The 24,053-nt window shown below is 51.6% G+C and overlaps 1 protein-coding gene, 1 long non-coding RNA gene and 1 pseudogene across 11 annotated transcripts; 1 reads left to right on the top strand and 2 right to left on the bottom strand.

Moving 5' to 3' along the window:
• Positions 1 to 54: 54 nt before the first annotated feature.
• Positions 55 to 23,665, top strand: TLE2 (TLE family member 2, transcriptional corepressor). 10 transcript variants are annotated; one of them, XM_090289264.1, is made up of 20 exons: positions 55 to 387; positions 459 to 556; positions 930 to 993; positions 1,432 to 1,476; positions 4,698 to 4,760; positions 6,085 to 6,159; positions 6,364 to 6,547; positions 6,912 to 6,931; positions 7,891 to 7,998; positions 9,279 to 9,323; positions 9,884 to 10,033; positions 11,553 to 11,691; positions 12,549 to 12,709; positions 17,024 to 17,100; positions 17,915 to 18,164; positions 18,508 to 18,755; positions 18,891 to 19,038; positions 20,630 to 20,780; positions 21,412 to 21,488; positions 23,350 to 23,665. In XM_090289264.1, the coding sequence occupies exons 1-20, from the start codon at positions 364 to 366 to the stop codon at positions 23,455 to 23,457; spliced, it is 2,235 nt and encodes a 744-aa protein (XP_090145390.1). In that variant the 5' UTR covers positions 55 to 363; the 3' UTR covers positions 23,458 to 23,665. The 10 variants fall into 10 exon arrangements, with proteins under 10 accessions (XP_090145390.1, XP_090145391.1, XP_090145384.1 ...); XM_090289265.1 differs by having other exon boundaries at positions 56 to 387; positions 6,367 to 6,547; XM_090289258.1 differs by lacking the exons at positions 55 to 387; positions 459 to 556 and having other exon boundaries at positions 933 to 993; positions 6,367 to 6,547; positions 11,523 to 11,691.
• On the bottom strand, positions 3,208 to 4,154 carry LOC149999647 (transmembrane and ubiquitin-like domain-containing protein 1 pseudogene; annotated as a pseudogene).
• On the bottom strand, positions 16,497 to 18,225 carry LOC149999646 (uncharacterized). The gene is made up of 2 exons (XR_016513510.1): positions 17,904 to 18,225; positions 16,497 to 16,855 (listed from the first exon to the last, which is right to left on the bottom strand). It is a non-coding gene; the product is annotated as an uncharacterized LOC149999646 (long non-coding RNA).
• Positions 23,666 to 24,053: the final 388 nt, after the last annotated feature.

Here is a 24,053-nt window from a genome sequence, read left to right as displayed (position 1 = left end):
GCCCCGGGGGCGGCGGCGCCACCTTAAGGCGGCTCTGCCCGCGGCTCCCGGCCGAGCCCCGCCAGAGGGAGGCGGCTCGGAGCCGGGCCCGCCGCCCGCGCCTCAGACAGCGTCCGCGGCTTGCCGACCTTCCGCGACCGCAGCCCCGCGCCCCGACCCAGGGAGTGGGCCTCGGCGCCCCTCTCAGTCCCCGCGACCTCTCGCGCTAGCTCTGGGGACGCGGGGACTCCGGGTCCCCTGCCCCACGCCGCCTCCGCTCCCGCCTTCTTTCTCCGGGCAGACCTCCACCCCCAGCCTCTACCCTCTACCCCCACCTCCACATTGTCTTGTTCCGGCGCGAATTGGGCTTCCCGAATCGGCAGGATGTACCCCCAGGGAAGACACCCGGTGAGTAGGGTCCCGGGCTGCGAGGGTGGGGGGCCCGGGCGCCAGGGAACTGAGACCATGACGTCCCCCAGACCCCACTTCAGTCCGGCCAGCCCTTCAAGTTCTCGATCTTGGAGATCTGCGACCGCATCAAAGAGGAATTCCAGTTCCTTCAGGCTCAGTACCACAGGTGAGGGGGGCGGGGCGCCCTGCCGGGGACCGGTTCACCTGCAGCTCACCTGGGAGCCTGGGGAGAGAGACAGGGCCGGGGGGCGAAGGGGCGGGGCCGGGCTAGACTGGGCTTCTTGGGTGCGGAGAAGAGGGAAGACCCCCAGGGCTGAGGGTAGGGCGTCCAGACGGAAGCCCAGGTGAGGTGGATGGGGACACTGGTGCTGGGGCATTTTGAGGTGGGGAGGGACTGGGGCGGGGTGGAGGGGGTATGAGGAAGTGGGGAGGGCTGAATCAAACCCATCACTTTGGAAACTGGCCCAGATGGGGTGTCTGTGGGTCTCCCTCGTGGGAGGCAGGGAGAGTGGAGCCCCCATACCCTGTCTCCTTCCCAGCCTCAAGCTGGAGTGTGAGAAGCTGGCCAGTGAGAAGACTGAAATGCAGCGACATTATGTCATGGTGAGGCGGTTAGCATGCCAGGTGGGAGGAGTGGGAAGCAAGGTTCTGAGTGTGAATCTGAGCTCACTGTGCCATTCTGGGGTCCATTCTTGCTCCTCTTGGGGCCTCATTTTCCCCATCTGTATAGTGGGTTGGTTGGGATTCCAGGCTCTTTCTCCTGGGATCCTTCCAGCTGTTAAGAATAATAAGACAAGGATGTCCCCTGTCCTCAGGGGCACCTCCAAGGGGTCAGGGTCTCTGGGCACCACCACCTGCCTCACCTCCCTGGAGAGTGGAGGACAGCCCTGCTTCCCTCTAGGGGGTCTCAAGGGGCTGGGATGATCTGTGTCCGGCTATGATCCCTCCAACCTGGGGGCTCCTGGAAGATCCAGAGTCACCCAGCACAGGGCTGTACATCCATCGGCACAGTGGACATTCCAACTGGCTTTTCCTTTGCAGTACTATGAGATGTCCTATGGGCTCAACGTTGAAATGCATAAGCAGGTAAATGTGTTGGCTGTTCAGTAGGGAGGGAGGGAAAGGGTCAGGAGGCTGTGAGAGGGACCCAGCACTGGGGCAGTCTGGGGCAAGGCAGATCCAGGGAACAGGGTTCTTAACCTGAAATCTCTGGGACCAGGGGGCCAGATTTTAGCCTGGGGATAGAAAAGTGATTCTGAACTTCTGGAGACTTTGTTCAAAAGCTGAAGTCATTGTTCAGCAGAGAGGGGAGCAGTGAGCCAGGGCCAGGAATCCGGGAAGGAAGGCTTATAGCAGAGGCTGGCAGCCAGGTCAAGGAGGTTGTGAAGGTGACTTCTGTCCTGGGGTGGGCCAGATGAACAGCCTTGGAGGTCCCTTTCACCCTGGTGAATCTGACGTTTGGAGATGGATCCTCAGGGTCTGAGATGACCCCAAGCTTCTGTTGCTGTTGTGAAGGGTCTGATACTGACTCCAGTGCTCTGAAGTCCTGAGACCCTCCTATGCTTCTAAAAGTAATTTCAAGGTTCTGAGTTAGAACTAAAGGTTCTGAAATTGACTTCAATTGTTCAAGATTTACCCTGAGGTCTTGAGACTGACCTCAAGGTTCTTTGATGGCTTTTAATAAGATGAAGATTCTGAGGTTGATGGAATCTTAGATTCTCTTCATCAGAATATCAGAGTCAATGGGTAGAGCCTAGTGTGGGGTCTTCTGGGTAGGTGGGCTAGAATGTAAGGTTCCTGGGGGTCTCCATCCAGGCATGCTTTTCCAGGTATGTGTGGGTTTTGGTGTGGGTGGGAGGGGAAGTGTCTTTCTGGAGCATGATGTGGTCCCATGGGTGTATGAAATAGATCCCCTTACGGGGTGGCAGGCATGGGGTAGGGCTCAGGCTTTGGGAGGCTGGTTCTGCCCTCCTGGTGGGAACACCCCTACCCCTGACACACATAGCACACAGCACCCCTGAAGCCCAGGCAGAGGCAAAGAACAGACTGACTGCACACACACCTGGATATGCCACAGCTACCCCCTTCCCTACCCACAAGGCTTCTCCTCTGTTCAGCCTTAATGGGGTACCCCCAGCCCAAACTTCCAAGTAAAGCCACTGTTTTCATTCTGCTCTATACTTCCGATACTATGTGCGTTTCCCCCTCACCAACCAATTCTCCGACTCTGACACCAGCAGGTTGTCCTGCAATCCAGCCCATTCTGACACTCTGCTCAGAGTGTGCGCAGACCCCACAGGTTCAGGGCTCAGCCCGACAGGGCCGCCCCCGCTTCAGACCACCAGTACTTCTAGCCAATTGTCTATAAATTGGGGGGTTCCCACCACTTCCTCCAGGGTCCAGTAATTGGTAAAATAGCTCAAAGAACTCAGGAAATCTTACTATTTTCTGTTTATTATAAAGGTTATAATTCAGGAACGGCTAGGTGGAAAGATGCATAGAGCAAGGCATGGGGAAAGGGCTTAGAGTTTCCATGCCTTCCCCAAGGCACCCCCTCCCAGCACCTCAGCATGCTCACCCCCCCTAAGCTTTTAAGCTTCACAGTTATTTAATCTGCACATGCACATGTTACAGAGAACCCCCTCCACCCCTCCCAGCCCCCCACAGTCCTTGGGTCCCTAAGTCAGCCCAAGGAGCTGTTATGAACTAGAGATGGCTAGTCCTCAGGCACAACACTAAGCTGGGCCCAGGGGCGTGGCCTTGCTCTGCCGGGGCCAAGAGAGTGGCAGCAGCTGCCTGACCTCGGAGGAGGAGCTGTCAGTGGGGGCTGAGGGCCAGCCACCCTGGAAGGTGGCTCAGAGCCATGGAGGTCACAGGGAGGGGCCCCTGCCTGGCCCTGGAGTGGTCTTCTATGCAGAGTTGGCTCCAGGGTAGTGGAAGAGGCAGGCCAGAGAAGTGGGCCTGGACAGACAGCAGCTCGCACTGTGTTGTGGGGAGTGAGGTCTGGAGGGGCCAGTCATGCCGCCAAGAGCCTTTGGAGGCCAGGAGACTGAGGAACAGGGTGAAGCTGGGCAGACCCCGAGTGGCGGCCAGAGGGAAGATGGGCCAGTACTGGGTCTGGTAGTACCACAGAAGCAGGGACAGCAGCAGCAAGCAGCAGCAGGCTGCCTACTTCCAACTCAGAGGGGCCTGGCTCTGACCCTGGCGGGCAGAGGAGATTTGGGGGACCAGCCCACATGGACATGTGGCAGTGGGAGAACACAGTTGGGAGGGAGGTGAAGGCTGCCTAAGGTCTGGGTGTCGTCTCCCAGCAGGTGCCCTCGGTGAATGAGTTGTGCATACTGCTCCCAGCCGGGAAACTAGGTCATTTTCAGGGAGCTTGTGGTGTCATGGGGCCAGGCCCTGGCCATCTGCTTGGAATCACTGAGGAATTTCAGCGGTAGTACTGGGGATTCCCTGGCAGGGGCAGGGGAGGTGTTGGAGTGGGGGGCAGCATTCCAGTAAGTCCTGTGCCAGGCTATGGTTGTCCAGCCTGACCTCTGTATCTTGGACTGGGGGCCTGGGCGCCTGGGACCTCCTTCCCGATGCTGTTGGTAACCACCATGGCTTTGCTGGGCTGTGTTGGTGTTGGGGTCCCTGATGCCTGGGGTAGTGGGTCAACTCTGAGGTGTGTGTTGAGACCCAGGTGAGAGCCAGCATCAGAAGGCAGGCAGGCACCTCGGAAAGGACCATCATCTCATCACACACCCTTCAATTAGGGCCATGGTACCCGCCTTTCCCGCCACACTACTGAATGCCCAGCTTGACCAGCTCCGTAGCTAGGCACTTCTGGGCTGGAGGCATCGTGGTCACAGATACATCAAAGAAAGCACCTGCTCCTCTGCCACCTAGAGGCTTCATTACATAGACATGATTGATTAGATCATTGGCCATTTGTGAATGACTCAGTCCCAGTCCCTCTCCCCTCCTTGGAGGTCAGGGGTTGGGGCTAGAAGTTGCAACCCTTTAATAAACTTAGGTGTGGTTGAAAGGGGCTTATTATAAATAATCAAAGATACCCTCCTTCACTCAGAAACCTCAGGGTTTTAGGAGCTCTATGCAAAGAACTGGGCACAAGGACCCAGTACTATTTGTTACATCACATCACAACACCCTTACCCTGAGTGTGATGCACCAGGTCTCTACCTGGCTGCAGCCCCAGGTTGCAGATGAGACCCAGAGAGGGACATGGGTTCAGCCAGGGCTCAAACCTGGGGCTCCCAGTGGAGGCTCCCCATCCAAGGTTCCTCCCAATTGCTTCCCGCCAGGCTGAGATTGTGAAGCGCCTCAGTGGCATCTGTGCTCAGATTATCCCATTCCTGACCCAGGAGGTGAGTGGGCCTGGCAGGGGGTGGGCGGTGGGAGGAGAGCTGGAAGAAGACTGAAGGGGGGTGGGAAGGGTTGTACGCCACAAGCACTGGTTCTCCTGAGTGGCTTAAGGGCCTGGGAGCTGGCTGGGGCATGGGCTTCCGAGATGGAGGGTGGTAGTGGCTGAAGGTGAGGAGTGGGGCTCAAGCTCTGTGCCACGCTGCCTGGGTCTGAATTCTGGCTGTGTGCTGTGGCGTTGGGCAAGTTGCTTGTCCTCTCTGTGCCTCTGTTGTGAAGTTTAGAAGAGCTGATACATACGAGGTGGTGAAGATGATGCTGAGGGCTTAGTAAGTACCCAACAAAAGCCCTTACATTATGTTCAGTGAAATAAGCCAGGCACAGAAGGACAGATATTCTGTGATTCTACTCGTAGGAGGTCCCTAGAGGAGACAACTTATAGTGACAGAAGAATGATGGAAGTTGCACCGGCATTTCAAGTGCTCAGTAGCCACACATGGCCAGTGGCTTCTGGATTTAACAGCACAGATAGAGGAGTTTTAATCATCACATCACAGAAAGTTCTATAGCACTGAATGCTCAACATAGCATAACCACCAGCCATAACATGGATAAGGCTTAAAACAATGTTGAGTGAAGGAAGCCAGACACAAAAGAGAGCATAGAAATTGAGACAAAATAGTTCCACATAGACAAATTCAGGCAGGTTTGGGAAGGCAGCCAGAGGTGGGAACGCTATACAGGAAAAGGAGAGTTCTTGTGCAAAAGTGAGGAGGGAAGGGAAGAAGAGCGTTGCAACAGGAAGGTGGGATGTGTGGGACCTCCTAGGGGTGGCTGGTTTGTATTTTCTGACCTGGGTGGTTGGAATAGGGGTGCTAATTTATATAATGGTTATTTACTGAGGCTGATCCTACCCCCAAGGAACACTGGACAATGTCTGGGGACATCTGTAGTTGTCATTCTGGAGGTGGTCCTGGCATGCAGTAGGTGGGGCCAGGGATGCTGCTTAACACCCCATAGTGTCCAGGACAGGCCCAATGAGAATGGTCCAGCTCCAATGTCAGCAGTGCCGAGGGGAGATGCACAGTGTTAAGCCCTGATTTATAATTAGTAGTTTTAACTGCACTCACATGTTTTATTTCTTTTTCTCTGCTTCATAATTTTAAAAGGAAAGGGAGAGATGGATAAAAGAGAAATAGCAAGTGCTGGGGCAAGGATGAGGGTGGGATAGGAAAGTGGGCCCCATAGGGCATTGCCTGAGCATATGGGGGCTCCCAGCAGTCAAGGGGTTCTCCTGAGCACCCCTTTTCCATATCTCCTACCTCCCAGCATCAACAGCAGGTGCTACAGGCCATGGAGCGTGCCAAGCAGGTGACTGTGGGGGAGCTGAACAGCCTCATTGGGGTGAGTCTCTTGGCCCCTGCCCTGCCCTGGGAAAACCCCATTCTCAGGCCCCCCCATAAGTAGGTGCCAAAGTTGGGGGTGCTGTGTGGGCAGGTGGCCTAGGTGGACCCTCTCCTCACTCCCAGTGGCCTCTTGGGCCAGGGGTACTACTGGGCACCCAACCCCCACCCCACCTGCCCCTGGCCCACCCCTCCTCCTCTCTAGCAGCAGCAGCTCCAGCCGCTGTCCCACCACGCCCCCCCTGTGCCCCTCACCCCTCGCCCATCTGGCCTGGTGGGTGGCAGTGCCACGGGGCTGCTGGCCCTGTCCGGAGCACTGGCTGCCCAGGCTCAGCTGGCTGCGGCTGCCAAGGAGGACCGGGCAGTTGTGGACGCCGAGGCATCCAGAGGTATGTGAGCAGTACAGGGTGGCACTGGCCCAGGGGGTGCAGTGGTGGAGGTGGAGGACTGGCAGGACCCCTTCTTAGAGCACCAAACTCACATAAGTGTGAGGGAATGAAAAGGGAGCTGCAGGGCCCATTTACTTCCAACTGGCTGTGTGTCCTTGGGCAACTTACTAACCCTCTCTGGGCATTTATTTGTTTGGTGTGGGGAAGGGATAGCGTGCTCCTTGCAAGGGTGTTGGAAGGAAAAGGGAGATTCTGAGCTGGGATGAGGGCTTTATAAACTGTAGAGAGCTTTGCCATGTCTGGCACCATGGGAGTTGAAACCTTCATTTTTTTTTCCTTCTCTCCTTTGCCCCCCACCCACCAGTGGAGAGAGCTCCAAGCAGGGTAAGTTGAGGGATATCCAGGGACTTTCCCTCCTATATAACATTTGCTTTGTATTCATGTGTCACTAAAGCTGCTTGTTCTGAGTTGATAGGGGCCACATTCAGTTTTCAAACTGTGTTGCCCAGAAGATGCCCATAGGCTAGAGTTTTATTTATTTAAAGTTTCCAATCTTGAGCTTTTTTGCAATTAAATAAATAAATGTATGACCATGATAGCATTCTTCCGTTGTTCTATTCATTAATTTATCCATTATCCAATTAATATTATTATTATTTACAAGAGCACTGCCCAATAGAAATGCTATATGAGTCCTGTATGTAATTTTTTAAAAATTAATTTTGAAATAATTACAGATGCACAAGAGGTTACAAAGAAATATGGAGGGAGGTCCTATGCACTCCTCACCCAGCTTCTCCAATGATAAAATCTTAGAAAACTAAAATACAGTATCAAATCTAGGAAATTTACATTAGTACAACCCACTGACCTTATTCAGATTTCAGTTTTACATGCACTCATTGTGTGTGTGTGTTCATGTGTAGTTCTTTGCAACTTGATCTCCTATGCAATTGTAAATTTCCCAGTAACTACATTAAAAAAGTTAAACAGGTGAAATTAATCTCAATAATATATTTTATTTAATACAATTTATCAAAAATGTTTCAACTTGTAATCAACATAAAAGTTATGAATAAGATATTTTACATTCTTTTTATTGAACTAGGACTCTAAAACCCAAATGCATTTTGCACTTAGAGCTCAACTCAACTTCATTAGTGCCCCCAGGGGACACTGGGCAATGTCTCTGGATATTTGAAAGGTCCCCTTTTCCAGATGCAATGCGTGAGGCATAGATCCTAATAACAGCAGTAGGGATGCTCAGTCTTGGCTGGTCCAGGATGCAGTCTGGGGGCCCAGGTCCTGACCCTTCTTCCTGTCCGGCTGCTATCTCTCTGCAGAGTGCATCCCCCTCGCCCCCTGAAAGTGCGGAGGAAGAGGAACAGCCAGGTGGCCCAGGTGACAATGGGAAGCAGCAAGCTGAGGAGAAAGATCTGTCAGGACCTTATGTGAGTGGGGACAAGACAAGGTCTGGGTTAGGCACCAGTGGCCTCGGCCTGTCCAAGCCCCATCCCAGCTCTGTCCATGTCTCACTTCAGAGCCTTCTATAGCTCCCCATTGCTCATAGAACACTGGCCAATCAGAAGAGACCCTGTGGGGCCAGGCTTAATTCTTCAGTTGCTTAGCTCTGGACTACACACTATTTTCCCAGCTCCTGGCTTTTGTTCCAGCTCTTCCCTCTCCTTAGAACCCCTGTCCCCCTGCCTCTCAGAAACCAGTTTCTCCATCAAGGCACAAAAAAATTGCTTTCTCCTTCAGGAAGCTGTTCCTGACCCTCTTCCTGGAGGGCTGGGACCTCTTCTCTCATTGTCGGAGTGATTGCTGCTCCTGTATTTTCAAACTCTGCTGCCCCAGGGGTCATGCTGAAAGTGAGGCTTGGGACTGTGGCCAGCTGGAGGGCACTTGTCTCATCTAGAGGGGTAGCTGTGACCTGGTTCTAGCTGACTAGTGAGCCGTGTTGGCCAGTCTTGCTGTTTCTCAGAAAAGCCTTTAATCTTTTATTTTTAAATTTATTAAACATAATACCTTGTTTTATAAATATCAGCAACTAATTTTGTTTTAAAGAAGAAAACTAGGGGTAAGGAGGTCAAATAAAACCCACCCACTGGGTGGATGTGGCCTCCAGGCTGCAACCTTTGGTTTTCCCTTGATTTCCAGCCAAGCCAGAAGGTAGCCCACCATGTGTTTCTCCCAAGGGCAATGGGGAGCCATAGAAGGATGTAGAGCAGATGTGGGGATGGGTCTTAGGAACATCTCTCTGGGACTAGCTTGGAGGGCTACCTGGAAGGGTCAAGGCTGCAGGCCAGGAGACCAAGGAGGAGATAAGGTCTGTGCTGGGGCCATGGGGATGGGAGTGTGAGGGCAGGTGAATGTGTGAGAAGGAGGTATGTATGACTCTGGCTCTCCCCTCTACTGCACAGAGGAGAAAACTGAGGTTTGGGAGGGCTGGGAGGTGCTCAGGGCCACACAGAAAGTCTTGGGCACTCAGCAGTATCTCTCTCACCCTTTTCTAGGAGGGACCCATCCTCTCTAACCCACTATCCCCCACCTCCCACCCCCAAGCACTGAGCAAATGCATCTTCCATCTGAACAAAGCAAATATGCTGCTGTAGCCCCAGAATTCCTGTCCAACCCAGGACCTGCTGGGTGTATACTCCCCGAGCAGATGTAAGGGAGTGTGGAGAGAGGGGCCTGGCCACAATGAGCTCTCTCCCCTGTGTTCCCCCAGGAGAGCGACGAGGACAAGAGTGATTACAACCTGGTGGTAGATGAGGTAAGTTGAGGTCCAGCCTCCTCAGCTTCTGAACTCCAGGATTCAGAGGCAGAGAACTAGGTCTGGACACAGAACAAGTGGTGGGTTTTCTGGAGTGTGGGAGTGGGGTTACTGGACTCCTCTTTGTGGGATGGCTGGGGCCAGGGGAAGTAGGGGTTTTCAGACACTTCAAGCCAATATCCTCTCCATAGCACAGTGGTGAAACTGAGACCCAGGGCACACTGGAGATGAGCAGCAGGAGTGGCTTCAAGTCCTGGCTCACTGTGTAACTTTGGGGGAGAGACTCCTCTTTCCCTGGCTCTTCTTTCCCCATCTTTCCAGTGGGGAGAAACAAAGCCAAGCCTTTATAAGTCATTGCTGTTTGTTCTTATAGAACATGTCCTGTCATTAAACTCATTTTACAGATGAGTAAACTGAGGCACAGGGAGGTTTCATAATCCTCCCAAGGTGGGTTGCAAGTGCTCCATCTAGAGGTTGGGTGGGGTTCTGGAGGAGTATAGAGAGGGGCTCTCTTTTCTCACCCACTTCACCCCCACTCAACATCACCTCCTCAAATCCAGGACCAACCCTCAGAGCCCCCCAGCCCAACTACCACCTCATGTGGAAAGGCGCCCATCTGTGTCCCTGCCCATCGGGATCTTGTGGAAAGTCCAGCCTCCTTGGCCTCCAGCCTCAGCTCACCGCTCCCCAGAGCCAAGGAGCTCGTCCTGGTAAGGTGTTTGGGAGGCCTTGAAACTCACTTTGTACACCCTGGGGGACTAGAAACAGATACTATCTCATTAGATATTGGGTGATGAGAACTTGGCCAGGCTGATGTGGTCCAGCATTCCCTTGCAGATTATTTGGCCACTTTCTTAAAATCCTATTCAGGTAACTTTTCCTAAGTAGACTCACTCTGTTGTACCTAAATAAACATTAAAAGAAAACTTTGTAAATACATACTAAAAGGCACCTCGCCACTTGTGGGGAAGTCAAGTATCTCTTGCAATATATAAGAAATCCCCTGAAAATAAACATTGAAACTGCAGACTGGGCCACTCCCAAGGCAGACTTCAGTCCTGCCTTTGAGAGGCATTGAAGACACCAGCCCCAACCTGAGACGCTATCTCTACCAGGAATCAGGATTAATATCAGAATAGCTTTCCTCTTGCTTCTCCCCAGGTTTAATGCCAGGTATAAAGACCACCTAAGATTATTCCCCTGGGAGAATTCTTAATTCAGCTCTATTTGTCCTTCCTTCCCTCTGCTTCTCCCAAGTCTCCCCCAGACCCTTGCCTTGAGATTGCTTCAATTTCTAGGTCTACCCTCCCAGTAGGTTGCTATGGCAACCATCAAGGTTGGTGCTCACTTTGTTTCTCATGTGCCCTCCCACCCTGAGACCAGTAGGGTGGGGCAGCTCTGTTCTAATGGAGAAGCCCCCTATCCCCACTTTGTCCCCATCCACTCCCTCTCGTGGGTATGTGTCTGGCTGTCACAGTATGTGTCATTTTGTGATGGAAAGATAAAATATAATCGACAAGACAAAGATGTGAAGTCTCTTAAAAGGCAAAGTGGATAATGGCAGAAAGCCAAGACAACACAGCATGCTCCTATGTGGAGGTCCAGCTTGCCCTCTTCTCCAGTGTTCCCGTGGGGAGGAACAGCTGTGGGGGATATCCCCCTTTTGTGAGGAGAAGGAAACTACTAGGTGCTGGTCCTTCATCTGGGAAAATGCTGCATGGCTGCTGATGTCATGAGCGCATCCCAGTTTCCCATTCCTCATTCCCAAGGGATCTGACAACCTCTGACTTTGTCTATTGCCTCCTTCTGTGATCCCCCACTCCCTGCAGGGTATGCCCTTGCTGTGGGCCCACATTGACCATTCTGTCTACACCTGCATTCCTGACAGTGTAGCCACACTGCATACCTCATCATATGCATGCACAGTTCTTGACATACATATGCATGTTGGTTCCCTTTGCCATGCATGTGTGTGTATGCACCCAGGTGCCCACCTGGCATTCCAATGTATGCAGACACTCATGTGTCCCTTGTGCCCAGGTGATCCCATTCTCCTGGTATGTGCATGTCTAAAAGTGTCTGAAATTACAGAGGTGCATTGCCATGTGTAGCCACCTCTCACGAGCCCTGGCCTATCAGGTCTATCTGCTCCCTTCTCCCATCCATTTCTGACCAGATCCTTGGCCTGCAAGGCACCAGGTGCCTGGTGGTGTTGCCTTTTCTCCCCAGAATGATCTTCCTGCCAGCACTCCTGCCTCCAAGTCCTGTGACTCCTCCCCACCCCAGGATGCATCCACCCCTGGGCCCAGCTCGGTCAGTCACCTCCGCCAGCTTGCTGCCAAGCCAACACCTTCCACAGACAGTATCGGTGAGCACCCATTGGTACTTGCTGATGCAGGTCTCCTCTCTGGGGGAGTTCTAGAAGGTGCTAGGGGGTGGGGGAGGCAGGATGTTTGGATTCCAGCCCTAGCATTGCCTTGGTCCTTCTCATGACTTTGAGGTGGATGCTACCTCACACTCTAGGCCTTGGTTTTCTATTTGTCTTGGCTTGACAGGTGGGAAAATTTGAGGATCAGAGAGGAGAAGTGACTTACTCGGGGGCTTCAGCCTAGTGCACTGGAAGGACAAGATTTAGAGTCAGACAGGCTTGGATTTGAGGCCAGTGTTGAAACATTTGTCAGCTGTGTGACCTTGGGCAAGGGACCCAACCTCTGTGAGCCTCAGATTCCCCATTAGTAATATGGGGAAGACAGTGCTCTTCTCTTCTGTCTTATGGCCTGGTCCTGTGCTGGTTTTTGGGTTCCAGGAAGAAATCAGCTCTGAAACTTGCCCTCAAGGAGCTCCCAGATGGTGGGGAGGAGTCCCAGACCCCAAAACTCCCAGTCCTGTGTGATCACAGCTGGAGTAGAAGGAGAGACCCAAGATGGGCAAAGTTAAGAGGCTAAGGGTAGACTGGAGAGGCTCAAGGTTGTTCTTGAGATGTTGTTAGACACTGGGTCTAGATATTGAGGGATGAGTAGGAGTTCAGAAACTGAAGAAGGAAAAGAAAAGGCATGTCAGCCAGAGGAAACAACATCTGTAAATGTCTGGAGAGATGACAGTATGCTGAATGATGAATGCATGGGAGCCCTTAATGGCTGGTCAAGGTGCTGGCACCCAAGTCACTGGGAGGCAGGATCTGGGTCCAGGGTGTCTGAAGACCTGCCTTTGTCTCTTCTCACTCAGCCCTGAGGAGTCCTCTCACCCTGTCCAGTCCCTTCACCGCATCTTTCAGCCTGGGTTCCCACAGCGCACTTAATGGGGACTTCTCTGTGCCCAGCTCCTACGTCAGCCTCCACCTGTCCCCCCAGGTCAGCGGCTCTGTGGTATATGGACGCTCCCCCATGGTGAGTCCTCAGTGTAGATGCCAGGAGGTCTCAGTAGGGCCTAAGAGCTGGAGGCTGGGAGGAAAAACCAGTTATACAAAGGAGAACAAGGGGTTGGGGAAAGGGAGGGGCATCCTGGCTTGGCAAGTACATGTGGGAAGATAATCTGAGGGTCTCAGTAGTTCCACAAGCTTAATACAAATCAGCACCTGTGACTAGAAAAAGCAACTGTGATTATGCTGCATTAAGAGGAGCAGAGAGCCCCAATCATGGGGCTCCCATTCAGCCTCCTGGCAGATGCTGTCAATTGTTAGCCCTGATTTGTAAGGGACAGTGACAATTCTGGTAGATTGCAAAGGACTAGCCTGGGGAGAGAATTGGAAGTGATGTTGCATGAGGAGGAGTTGAAGGAATGAGGCATGAGACCCCTGAGCTCTGGTGGAGGGTACAGACAGGGCCCCAGAAGGCAGTACTGAGACAGATGGCTGACAGAGTGCACTGTCCCAAAGTGGATCTAGATGCCCTCAGAGGAAATAAAATGCCTGTCCCTGGAGATACCCAGGCCACAGGCTGGCTGAGTACTTGTAAGAGATGTCATAGAAAAGGAGTCAGCAAATGTCTTCTGTAAGGGCCCAGATAGTAAATATTTTGGTCTCTGTCACAACTACTCAACTCTGCCTTTATATAGCTCAGAAGCCACCATAGACAGCATATAAATGAATGAGTGTGGCTATGTGCCAATGCAACTTTATTTACAAAAACAAGCAGGGACTGTAGTTTGCAGTCTCCTGTTCTGAGCATTGGATGAAAGATTCTCCAGGATCCTTCCAACTCTGGGGCTCTAGGATTCCCTGGACAGAGACTGTCAGGCAGCATCTACCCAGCAGATGGAACACACTCGTCAGTCTCGTGGATAGCAACCAAAGGTTTATTTAGCAAGGGAAGGAAATGGCATCTCTGAACAGTCACCAAACAGAGAGCCCCATGCATTGGGGAGAGGGGTTTTTAAGTATTTCTGCGAGGGAAAAATTTGGGGTTCGTTACTTTGCAGTTATCTCTTGCACTGTTCACTGCCAGGCATCCTGTTTTGCACCCAGATCTTGTCTCGCATGACCAGTTTGCTGAACCTTGAGGTTGCTGAGTTCAGAGAATACTGACAGCAGGTGCTTTTCTCTGAACGTGACTGCTGTAGTTTTCCATGGCCTGCCAGGCAGAGTCCTTACATTTCCAGCCTTCCATTAATAATAAAAAAAGAAAAGAAAAGGGGAGGCGGAGAGAAGCGACTGCCTGAGGGTATTTGGGATGGGTATAGGAAGGGAATTTTGGGCATTGATGTCTATCTGGCTACTTCCTGCTGAACAGGGGCATTGTCGGGGGTCCTTCCTTTGGGCCCTAGCCCCTTAGGTATGATTGGGGGCTTGAGGAATAGGATGGTAGCTATTCCCTCAACATCATGACAGAGTGCATGGCTTGAGCCATAGCCATGTTAATGGTCCTGTGAGTAAAGCTGACAAGAAGGCATACAAGACCAAGAGTTAGAGCAAGAACTAGAATGATTATCAGAGTTATTAGGAAAATAAGAATGGCTCAAAGAGGGGAGGAAAAGTCGAACCAGCAGCCTAATGAGCTGCTTGTTTTGTCCTTTAATCGGGCAGCTCAGTCCATTAGCGGTTTAACCATATTCTGTACTATTCATGATTGGTTAAGATAAAAACAGCAGTCTTTCCCCTAAAAAGCACAGGTACCCCCTTCCTGGGCAGTCAGGAGGTCTAAAGACCTTCTATTCCAGAGAACAGCTCCAGCTAGGGAGTTGACCTGGTTCTGAAGCTGAATAATAGCTTGTGCCATATCACCTAGCCTTTGTTCAAGCTCTAGGGATAATTCCTGACAGTATTTGAGGGAAGTTCCCAGCCCCGCTGCTCCCATTGCAACTTCAGTAATGCCAAGGGTGGCCAGGATAGGGATTAATATTTGAGCTCTCTTTACCCTTGTTGTGGTGGAAAGGGGAATAGGGATCTCAGAGCCGGGTGGGCATCACCTGTAGGGAGGGGGCTAGAAAGGCTAGAGTGCAGGTCCCCGTCCAACTGGTAGGTAGGTGGAGGTAGCCTGTGATCCACACAGGAAGAAGACACCAGAGTGTCGAAGACATACCTGGAGATGAAGGTGGTAGGCCAGTCAGAAAGTTGCCACAGATGTGCCTGTACTGAGTGCCCCGTATATATTCCCAGCACCTCCTATGGGTACTGTCCAGGTTTCCTTTTCCCAGACCAAGATAATTTCTGTGCAGACCATTCCTTGGATAGGGTTAGGTATTGTGGAATTTATGATAAGGGAACATTTCAGATTGAGGGTGAGATTAGACAGCTTGTGACAGTTACCACCCATGGTGGAGCCTAGACTGGAGGTACCAACGGGGAACAGCAAGGGAGAGGGGCTCCCAGAACAGAAGGTAAACGTGGAAGTCCCAGTGGATTTCAGTTGGGATGGGGCGGTGAATCGGAAAGGGTTTGTAAATTTTGATGCCAGGTTTATACAAGAGCCTGGGTGATTCTCATGTTGCTCCTGGCATGTTATGTTGACAGTGAAGGTACAAAGGAGTGCTGGCAGGTGGCCTACCGGGGTAGAAGTTCCTATATGTTGAGTACGAGAAACACAAATGGGTACTTGCTGATTCTGTGGGATGGAGACCCTGGTGAAGACTGGTGCTGTAACAAATAAGGATTTAGAAATGTAGGCTGAGAGGTTTTAAAAATATTGATTGACTAATTCCTCTGACCTCCAGAGGACAAGAGGCCAGAGGGTGTCTGGTTTCCATGGGCTGTCGGAGTGAAGAGCAGTATTGATGGGTCCCCACACCTCCACTGGTATTGGAACAGCTGTGTATGCTCGGTGATCTAGGGCCATGCAAAGCCAACACTGAGAATAGGAGTAATTGTTAGCTTGTAAAGTTCAATGGGCTATGAGTAGAATGGAACATAGTCTGGAGGGATCTGAAGGAGAGGTCAGGTGAATAGAAAAAGAAGTGGGAGGAATACAAGGAGGGTATACATTGTGAGCCAAGATGGTATGATAAGGGGGAAAGGCTAAAAGCCCAATGGAGGTGTCTGGAGAGGAGTTAGGACAGATTCAGCAGTTGTTTTGATGTGTTACCTTGGCCACCTCCTGTATTTTGGGGTTTAGTGGATGTATGATTCTTGCGTTGAGGTGGTTGAACCCCCAGGTTAGGGAGAGAAGTATCAAAGCCTGCACTGCTCTAAGGTAAGTTTGGAAGGGGTGTAGAGGTTGGGTTAGCCGGTTTTGCCTTATACTCAGAATGCCAGGTGCCAGATGGAATGCAGAACAGGGAGAGTACCCCCTCAGAACCCCTACAGTACAAAGGCGATACCAAACAATGAGATACTGACTTCACGTGGAGTCAGTCCTGACATGCTGTTTAGCAATGGTGAGGCGGAGTGGTCCCGTCGGGATGCAGGTGTAGTCTGGGGGCCCGGCCATCTTAGAAAATATTTCTGGTACATCAAGGCTCTCCTTCATGCTGGTTGGGACATGGCCCTATAGATGTGCCTGTTTAAGGCAAGAGAAATGGACCCAGGCCGAATGCCCCACTAATTTAGTGGCTGTGAGGGTGGTCAGGAGAACCAGGTAGGGCCTGTACCATCTGGGAGTAAGAGGTTTGTGGGTGAGTCTTTTAACATACACCCAATCCCTTGGGGTTATGGGTTCCCACTGGCCTCCTGCCCAGGTTTCGGCACCAAAATGTCAGGTGGCATCTACCTTGCAGATGGAACACACTCATCAGTCTCATGGATAGCAAGCAAAGGTTTATTTAGCAAGGGAAGGAAATGGCATCTCTGAACAATCACCGAAGAGAGAGCTCCATGCATCGGGGAGAGGGGTTTTTAAGTACTTCTCTGTGAGGGAAGGATTTGGGGTTTCTTACTTTGCGGTTATCTCTTGCACCATCTGTTCACTGCCAGGCATCCTGTTTTGCACCCAGATCTTGTCTCGCATGACCAGTTTGCTCAAACCTGCAGTTGCCGAGTTCAAAGAATACTGACAGCAGGTGCTTTTCTCTGAACGTGACTGCTGTAGTTTTCCATTGCCTGCCAGGCAGAGTCCTTACAGAGACCTTGGGGTTCCCTCAAGTGAAAGCCTCCACTCTGCCAGCTGTAGTATGGGAGAGGAGAGGGCTAATGTGCTTTATTGGGGAGGGGCTAATAAACACATTGCGGGGTCGTCTGATAAACAGAGAGGAATATGGCAGGGGAGCATGGGAGAGGACACATGCAGGTTTGAGTCACCTGCCCTGTGACACCCCCTTTGGCATTTTGGCAGATGGCATTTGAGTCTCATCCACATCTCCGAGGGTCATCCATCTCTTCCTCCCTGCCCACCATCCCTGGGGGAAAGCCGTGAGTACCAGGGTGGGGCTCCCTGCTTCCTCTAAGGGACTTCTATGGTGGAGTGGGGGTTGGGGTTTCCTGCTGCCTTTCCAGAAAGTCTCTTCTATAAGAAAATAGGAGCCCCTGCCTACCTCAGGCCTACTTGCTTCCTTCTTTCTTCCTTCTCTCTGGAGAGAGAGGTAGGTAACCAGCAAAGTTTAGACTAGTGGTTCTCAGCAGGGGTACATTTTGTTCCCCCACTTCAGGACATTTGATGCTATCTGGTGATATAGTTGGTTATCACAACTGAGTGCTTCCAGGCTCTAGCAGGTGAGGGCCAGGGATGCTGCTTAACACTCATGGTGCCCAGGGTGGCTCCCCACAGAGTGACCTGGCCCCAAGTATCCATGATGGGAACATTCTACACCTGCTGCTCTGCAATCTGACTGCCACCAGTTGCCTGTGGCTTTTGAGCACTTGAAATGTGGCCAGTGCATCCAAGGAACTGAAATTTTATATTTAACTTGCCACACGTGGCTGGTGGCAACTATTGGACAGTATTCTATGTAACTGAAGGCATCTTTGTGGACATTTACTAAGTGCTTGTTAACCATGCACCAGGGCACCACACAGATTCCTTTCCCTCTTTTGTACTACACTGACTGTCCCATATCCCCTTTGATCATGTGGTTCCCTAAACGCCCTAGCAGAAGTGGGGGGGGGGGTGACACCAGACAGGCAGAGGCACCTTGCTGCCTCACGGGAAGACGGTGCGGAGCCCCCCCCCCCTGCAATGCCTTCCAGGGCGTCCCCTCCCCGAGCGTCATGCCCACCTCCTGTCCAGGGCCTACTCCTTCCACGTGTCTGCGGACGGGCAGATGCAGCCGGTGCCCTTTCCATCGGATGCGTTGGTGGGCGCAGGCATCCCACGGCACGCGCGGCAGCTGCACACACTGGCACACGGCGAGGTTGTCTGCGCGGTCACCATCAGTGGCTCCACTCAGCACGTGTACACGGGAGGCAAGGGCTGCGTGAAGGTGTGGGATGTGGGCCAGCCTGGCGCCAAGACACCAGTGGCCCAGCTGGACTGCCTGGTGAGGCGGGTCAGGACCTGGGGCGGGGCTTGGAGGCCAACAGCCAACAGGGTGGCACTTACAGCTGAAGCATGGACAATGGGGTGGAGCTTATAGGTAAACCAGGGTCTGGCTTTTAGGCTAGTGAGGCGGGGCTTATAGGCCAACCAGGTGAGGTTTATCGGCCAATGAGTAGAACTTATGGGCCAACCAGGGGCGGGGCTTATAGGCCAGTGGGGTTGGAGCTTACAGCCCAATCGGTGGGGTTTACAAGCCAACCTGGAGCAGGACGTTAACCAGAGATTGGGTGCGGCTTCTTCAGCTGGGCTCCTAGAGGCAAGCCCTTGTTTCTCTCTTCCCCCAGAACCGCGACAATTATATTCGTTCCTGCAAGCTACTGCCAGATGGCCGGAGTCTTATCGTGGGTGGTGAGGCCAGTACCTTGTCCATTTGGGACCTGGCAGCGCCCACCCCCCGCATCAAGGCCGAGCTGACCTCCTCAGCCCCCGCCTGCTATGCCCTGGCGGTTAGCCCTGATGCCAAGGTCTGCTTTTCCTGCTGCAGCGATGGCAACATTGTGGTCTGGGACCTGCAGAACCAGACCATGGTTAGGTGGGTGGCGGGTGCCCTGGGACCTTCGGCAAGCCCCTGCCTCCTTCCCTTTTATGCTGTGGGGGTAGAGTGGCCTTGGAGGGTGCTGGAGCAGCACCAACTCCAGGATGGTTGCCTGGGCCCTTCTCCCTCCAGGCAATTCCAGGGCCACACGGATGGTGCCAGCTGTATTGACATTTCTGACTATGGCACTCGGCTCTGGACAGGGGGCCTGGATAACACCGTGCGCTGCTGGGACCTGCGGGAGGGCCGCCAGCTGCAGCAGCATGACTTCAGCTCTCAGGTGCCTGTGGGTGTCCAGTGGGAGGGAGATAAAAGCTCCAGGAATGTGGCCTCCCTTTTTCTCCCCCCAAGGCACCCACTTCCTGATGGTAGGCAGGACCAAATACCTGCTATCTGTGTCCATCTTTCTTGTCCTTCAGATACAGGCCTTCCCCTTCATTTTCCAAAGAAGACATAGGGAACCACAAACAAGCTGATTCGTATTACACTGTGGGGCTGCTAAGACCCTCAGATCACCTTCTCAGATGCTCTTGCCAAGCCATTCCTCCATTCCTTTGTCTCTCCTTGTGTAGCTGGTTTCTCCACCCAGCCTTCAACTTTTGACCCTACTGAGAGCTTCTGACCACCCCCCACCCCAGGACTCACCATGGGGCAGCTGCTGACCTGAGGGGAAAGGTAGAGACTGATATAGCCCCTGGACACAGAGAGGTCTCTGTTAAGGGCCCTATGGGAATTCAAGCTGAAGGATGTGGTGAAGGAGCTGGACAGAAACAGGTTTCTCAAAGCTGAGCAGAGTCAAGGACAGGGTTCCAGATACTGTGGGCCCAGATCATATCTGCCACTGCTTTGGGGGCAGGGGTTAAAGCTCCTTGGATTGTCACTTAAGGTCTCCATTCTCTAGGCTGAAACACACCATGCCTGTGACACCTCTAGCACTCTCTACTTATTGTTCCCTCTGGCTGACATGCCTTTCCCTTCCTTTTGCCAATTGGTAAACTTCTACTCATCCTTCAAAACACATCCAATTTGCCCCCCTCCTCGAAGCCCCCAACTCTTCTGTTTCCCAACTCTTTTTGTTCTGCCTTCTCTTTAGCTTGAATGTTTTCTTGGCAGGAAAATCAGGGGTGCAGGTGGATACAGTTGTCCATCCTCTATCTCTGAAACTTAGATGGGTTGTATACATTTCAGGGAATCCCATGGTGATTGTCTCCCATCCCACCTGGACACCTGTCTCTATACAGGAGCGGTTTTACATGGCCAGGAGAGAACATGTGAAACTCTTCAGTCTTCTCTCTGCTATATATTTATGGTTCTTTCCATACATTTTATTTGTCAGTGAGACTTTGCGAGGATGAAACAGGGCCTTATTCCTCTTTGTGCCTCGTGAAGTGGGGCATAGAATGATGAGGCCACGAGGTCATTTCAAATCAAAGTAAAAGGCGATGTTGGCACATAGGGTTAGTTCCAGGTTGGGAGTCAGAAGGCCTGGTCCTTCAAAGACTTGCTGGACTTGCTGCTTGATTCTGAGCCAATCTTGGCCTCAGCTTCCTTTCCACCATCTGCTCAAGGGCAGCGACTGTCCTCGCCCAGCTTCACCCACCACCCCCTCCTTCCCTCCCTCCCTCCCAGAGCTGTTGTGTGTTCAGAACAGATAATGGATGTGAGGCCCTGGGGTTCCGTGTAATGCTGATTAATATTAATGATTTGACATGCAGTTGCCTGCTGCTTTCAGGCCCTGGGCCAGCTGCCTCTCCATTCAGGGGCCACAGAGGGAGAGCATTGCATCCCTCCCCTCCGCAACCCCCTTCTTCAGGGCATCTCCCACTATCCCAAGGGGTTTTTGACCCCACCTCTTCTCGCTCCACCCTCAGATTTTTTCCCTGGGCCACTGCCCCAACCAGGACTGGCTGGCTGTCGGCATGGAGAGCAGTAATGTTGAGATCTTGCACGTCCGCAAGCCGGAGAAATACCAGCTGCACCTTCATGAGAGCTGTGTGCTGTCCCTGAAATTTGCCTCCTGTGGTGTGTCTGTCTGGGACTGGGGTGGGACTCCAGGGTACTGGGATAGAGTTATCAAAACAAAACAACCCTCACAACAACAACAACAGTTAAATTTGAATCTTAGATAAACAACAAATAATTTGTTAGCCTAACCATGTCCCATATAATGCACAGGGCATACTTATACTAAAAAGCAACTAATTTATTAGCACAGATATATCTCAAATATTGCATGGGATATACACTAAAAAAAAAGTTTTTTATAGCGTAAGTATGTCTTAAATAGTGCATGGGACATACATATTACTAAGAAAGTAACAATAATGAAATACTCGGGTCATGTCTGCACTAGAGATGATTTATGGTTCATTTAGATTCAAACGTGACTGGGCACTGTGTATTTTACCTGGCCAGCCCTCTCCTGGGGGGACCTCTCTTGAAGACCAGATGGAGTTCTGGGGCCTTGACTTTGCCATCTGGAAAATGGAAAGACCAAGCCTCAGTTCCCTAAGGGACCTCAAGTTCCCCAAATGAGGGCAGAGGTGCCCTAAAGGGTGAGGCCAGACCCACCTGTCCCACTTCTGCCTGCAGTCCACAGCCCCAGGCTTGCTTCAACCCTCCTTCCTCCAACCCCTTTCACTCCTTCCCCCAGGACGGTGGTTCGTGAGCACTGGGAAGGACAACCTGCTCAATGCCTGGAGGACGCCATATGGTGCCAGCATTTTCCAGGTATGTGGCAGTCTGGAGCCCTGCTCCTGACAGGATGGCTGCATTGGTAGTGAAACCTGGGGTCCTCCAAGCCACTCACCTGCCAGTAGCTGCTAAAGCTGGGTCGGTAAACTTCAGTCAACAGGCCACATTGGTGCACAGTCTGTTTTCCTTTTAATTATGGTAAACTATAACAAAATTTGCCATCTTAACCATTTTTAAGTGCACAGTTCCGTGGCATTAAATATATTCACACTGTTGTGCAACCATTGCTACCATCACCTCCAGAACTTACTCATCTTCCCAAACTGAGATTTTATCCCCAATAAACACATCCCCTTCTGCTCCCCCAGTCTTCCCTCCCTTCCACACCCTGCCAGCACCCACAATCTACCTTCTGTCTCTGAATCTGACTCCTTTAGGGACCTCCTATGAGTGGGATCATGCCGTGTTTATTCTTTTGTGTCTGGCTTATTTCACTGAGTATAATGTCCTCAAGGTTCATCTACTTTGTAGCAGCTGTCAGAATTTCCTTCCTTTTTAAGGCTAAATAGCCCTGGTTGGGCAGCTTGCTTGGTGAGAGCATTGTCCCGGTACATCAAGGTTGTGAGTTCAAGCCCCAGTCAGGGCACATATAAAAAAATCAACCAATCAATGCATAAATAAGTGGAAAAACAAATTGATGTTTTTCTCTTTCTCTCCCTCCTTCTGTCCCTCTCAAATCAATAAATTTAAGAAAAGTTATTAAGGCTGAATAATATTCTATTGTATGAATGGACCACACTTGATCCATTCATCTGTTGATGGACACTTGGGTGTTTCCACCTTTTGGCAATTGTGAATGATGCTGTTGTGAATATTCACATAGATGTTTTTGTGTGGGCACATTTTCACTTCTCCTGGGCATATATCTAGGAGTGGAATTGGTGATAGTAATTCAATCTTCACTGGAATTGCCAGGCTGTTTTCCAAATTTTCCATTCCCATCAGCAGCATAGGAGGGTTCAAAATTCTCCCCATCCTCAGCAATACTATTGCTGTGTTATTTTTATTACAGTCATCTTAGTGGGTGTGGAGTAGCTTTTACATTTTTAAAGGGTTGTAAAGAAAAAAAAAAAGAATATGTGACCTCGATTTATTTAGCCTCTGGACTTTTTTTTTCATCCTCACCCAAGGACATGCTCGTTGATTTTAGAGAGAGGGGAAGGGAGGAGGAGAGAAAGAGAAACATCAGTGTGAGAGAGAAACATTGATCAGCTGCCTCCCGCATGCACCCCGACCCCAGACCTGAGCTCACAACCCAGACACGTGCCAGGAATCAAACCTGCAACCCCTTGATCTATGGGATGACACTCCCACTTACTGAGCCACACCAGCCATGGCTGGCCACTGGACTTAATGGCTAATGATTTATTTGGCCTTTAGGCAAAGCCTGAACGTTTACTGTTGTGCCCTTAACAGAAGTTGGCTGAGCGCTGCTATAGGCCATCTTGCCCTAAGCTCAGCCCTCCGCTGTGTGCTGTGGTCTGCCTGGTACACGTCCTCTCTGAGCTTCCCAGGAAAGGGCAGCACTCCAGTTCCATATCTCCTGGTGTCCAGATCACAGAGGTCCTGCCCTTCCCAGGAGCAGAAAGGACTTTCTCTGGAACTTGTGTTGCCTCCGTACTCCAGGCACCCATTCTGGGCTCTCCTATCCCGAGTCCCGTCTCAGCCCCACCATGACTCTAGGCTTCTCCTTGGAGGCTGGCAGTGGCCCTGGACACCTTGCCTTTTCCCTCTGAACATGGTGCAGGTGGTCAGGAGCTCTCACCAGTCTGTGCTGGCATCAGCCATGCCTCACCTCTGCCTTCTCTCCTACTCCTCCCTCCCCTCCCTTCTACAGTCCAAGGAATCATCCTCCGTGCTGAGCTGTGATATCTCCGGGAATAACAAGTACATTGTGACGGGCTCGGGGGACAAGAAGGCCACTGTGTATGAGGTGGTCTACTGAGAACTCCCTTCCTGCACCCCTACCCTATTCCTGGGGGTAGGGCATGCAGAACAGAGACACCAACACTCCCCCTCTACTCCTGGGGGTGTGCAGAGACCCCAAAACCCCCAAATCTCATTTGCTCTCTGGCCAACCCCCTTACATCTTCCCCTGCTGGATGTGTGGCTGGATGGGCAGGACTTTGGGGAAATAAATGTATTTATCACAATTGCCTTCTGTCTTGGGCTGAGGAACTGAGCATTGCCGCAAGTGTTATTGAAGGAAGGTCACTTTCTAGTTGTGTGACCGTGGGTGTCTTTCCTTTTTTCCTAATCTGTACGAGATCATTATGCATTAAATACTGTGGGATCTACGATGAGAAATGGGTGTTGTATTGGGTAGTGTGGCTTAAGTCTTACCATGTAACAAATAGCCCCCAGTCTCAGTGGTTGAACACGATACACATTTCTCAGGCAAGCCCATGTGGCATGTGGGGCTTGATTCCACATAGACACTCAGGGCTCCAGGCTGGTAGAGGTTTTACCACCTCGATAGATAACTTTAGGGTCCAACATAGCAAGGAGACAGAATGTAAACAGCCTTTAAATCCCTAGCCC

Source organism: Furipterus horrens, unplaced genomic scaffold (assembly GCF_987537825.1).
Source record: "Furipterus horrens unplaced genomic scaffold, mFurHor1.1.pri manual_scaffold_10, whole genome shotgun sequence".
Taxonomy (NCBI): domain Eukaryota; kingdom Metazoa; phylum Chordata; class Mammalia; order Chiroptera; family Furipteridae; genus Furipterus; species Furipterus horrens.
Note: the sequence above shows the minus strand (reverse complement) of the source record. Positions and strands in the feature narration are given on the sequence as shown.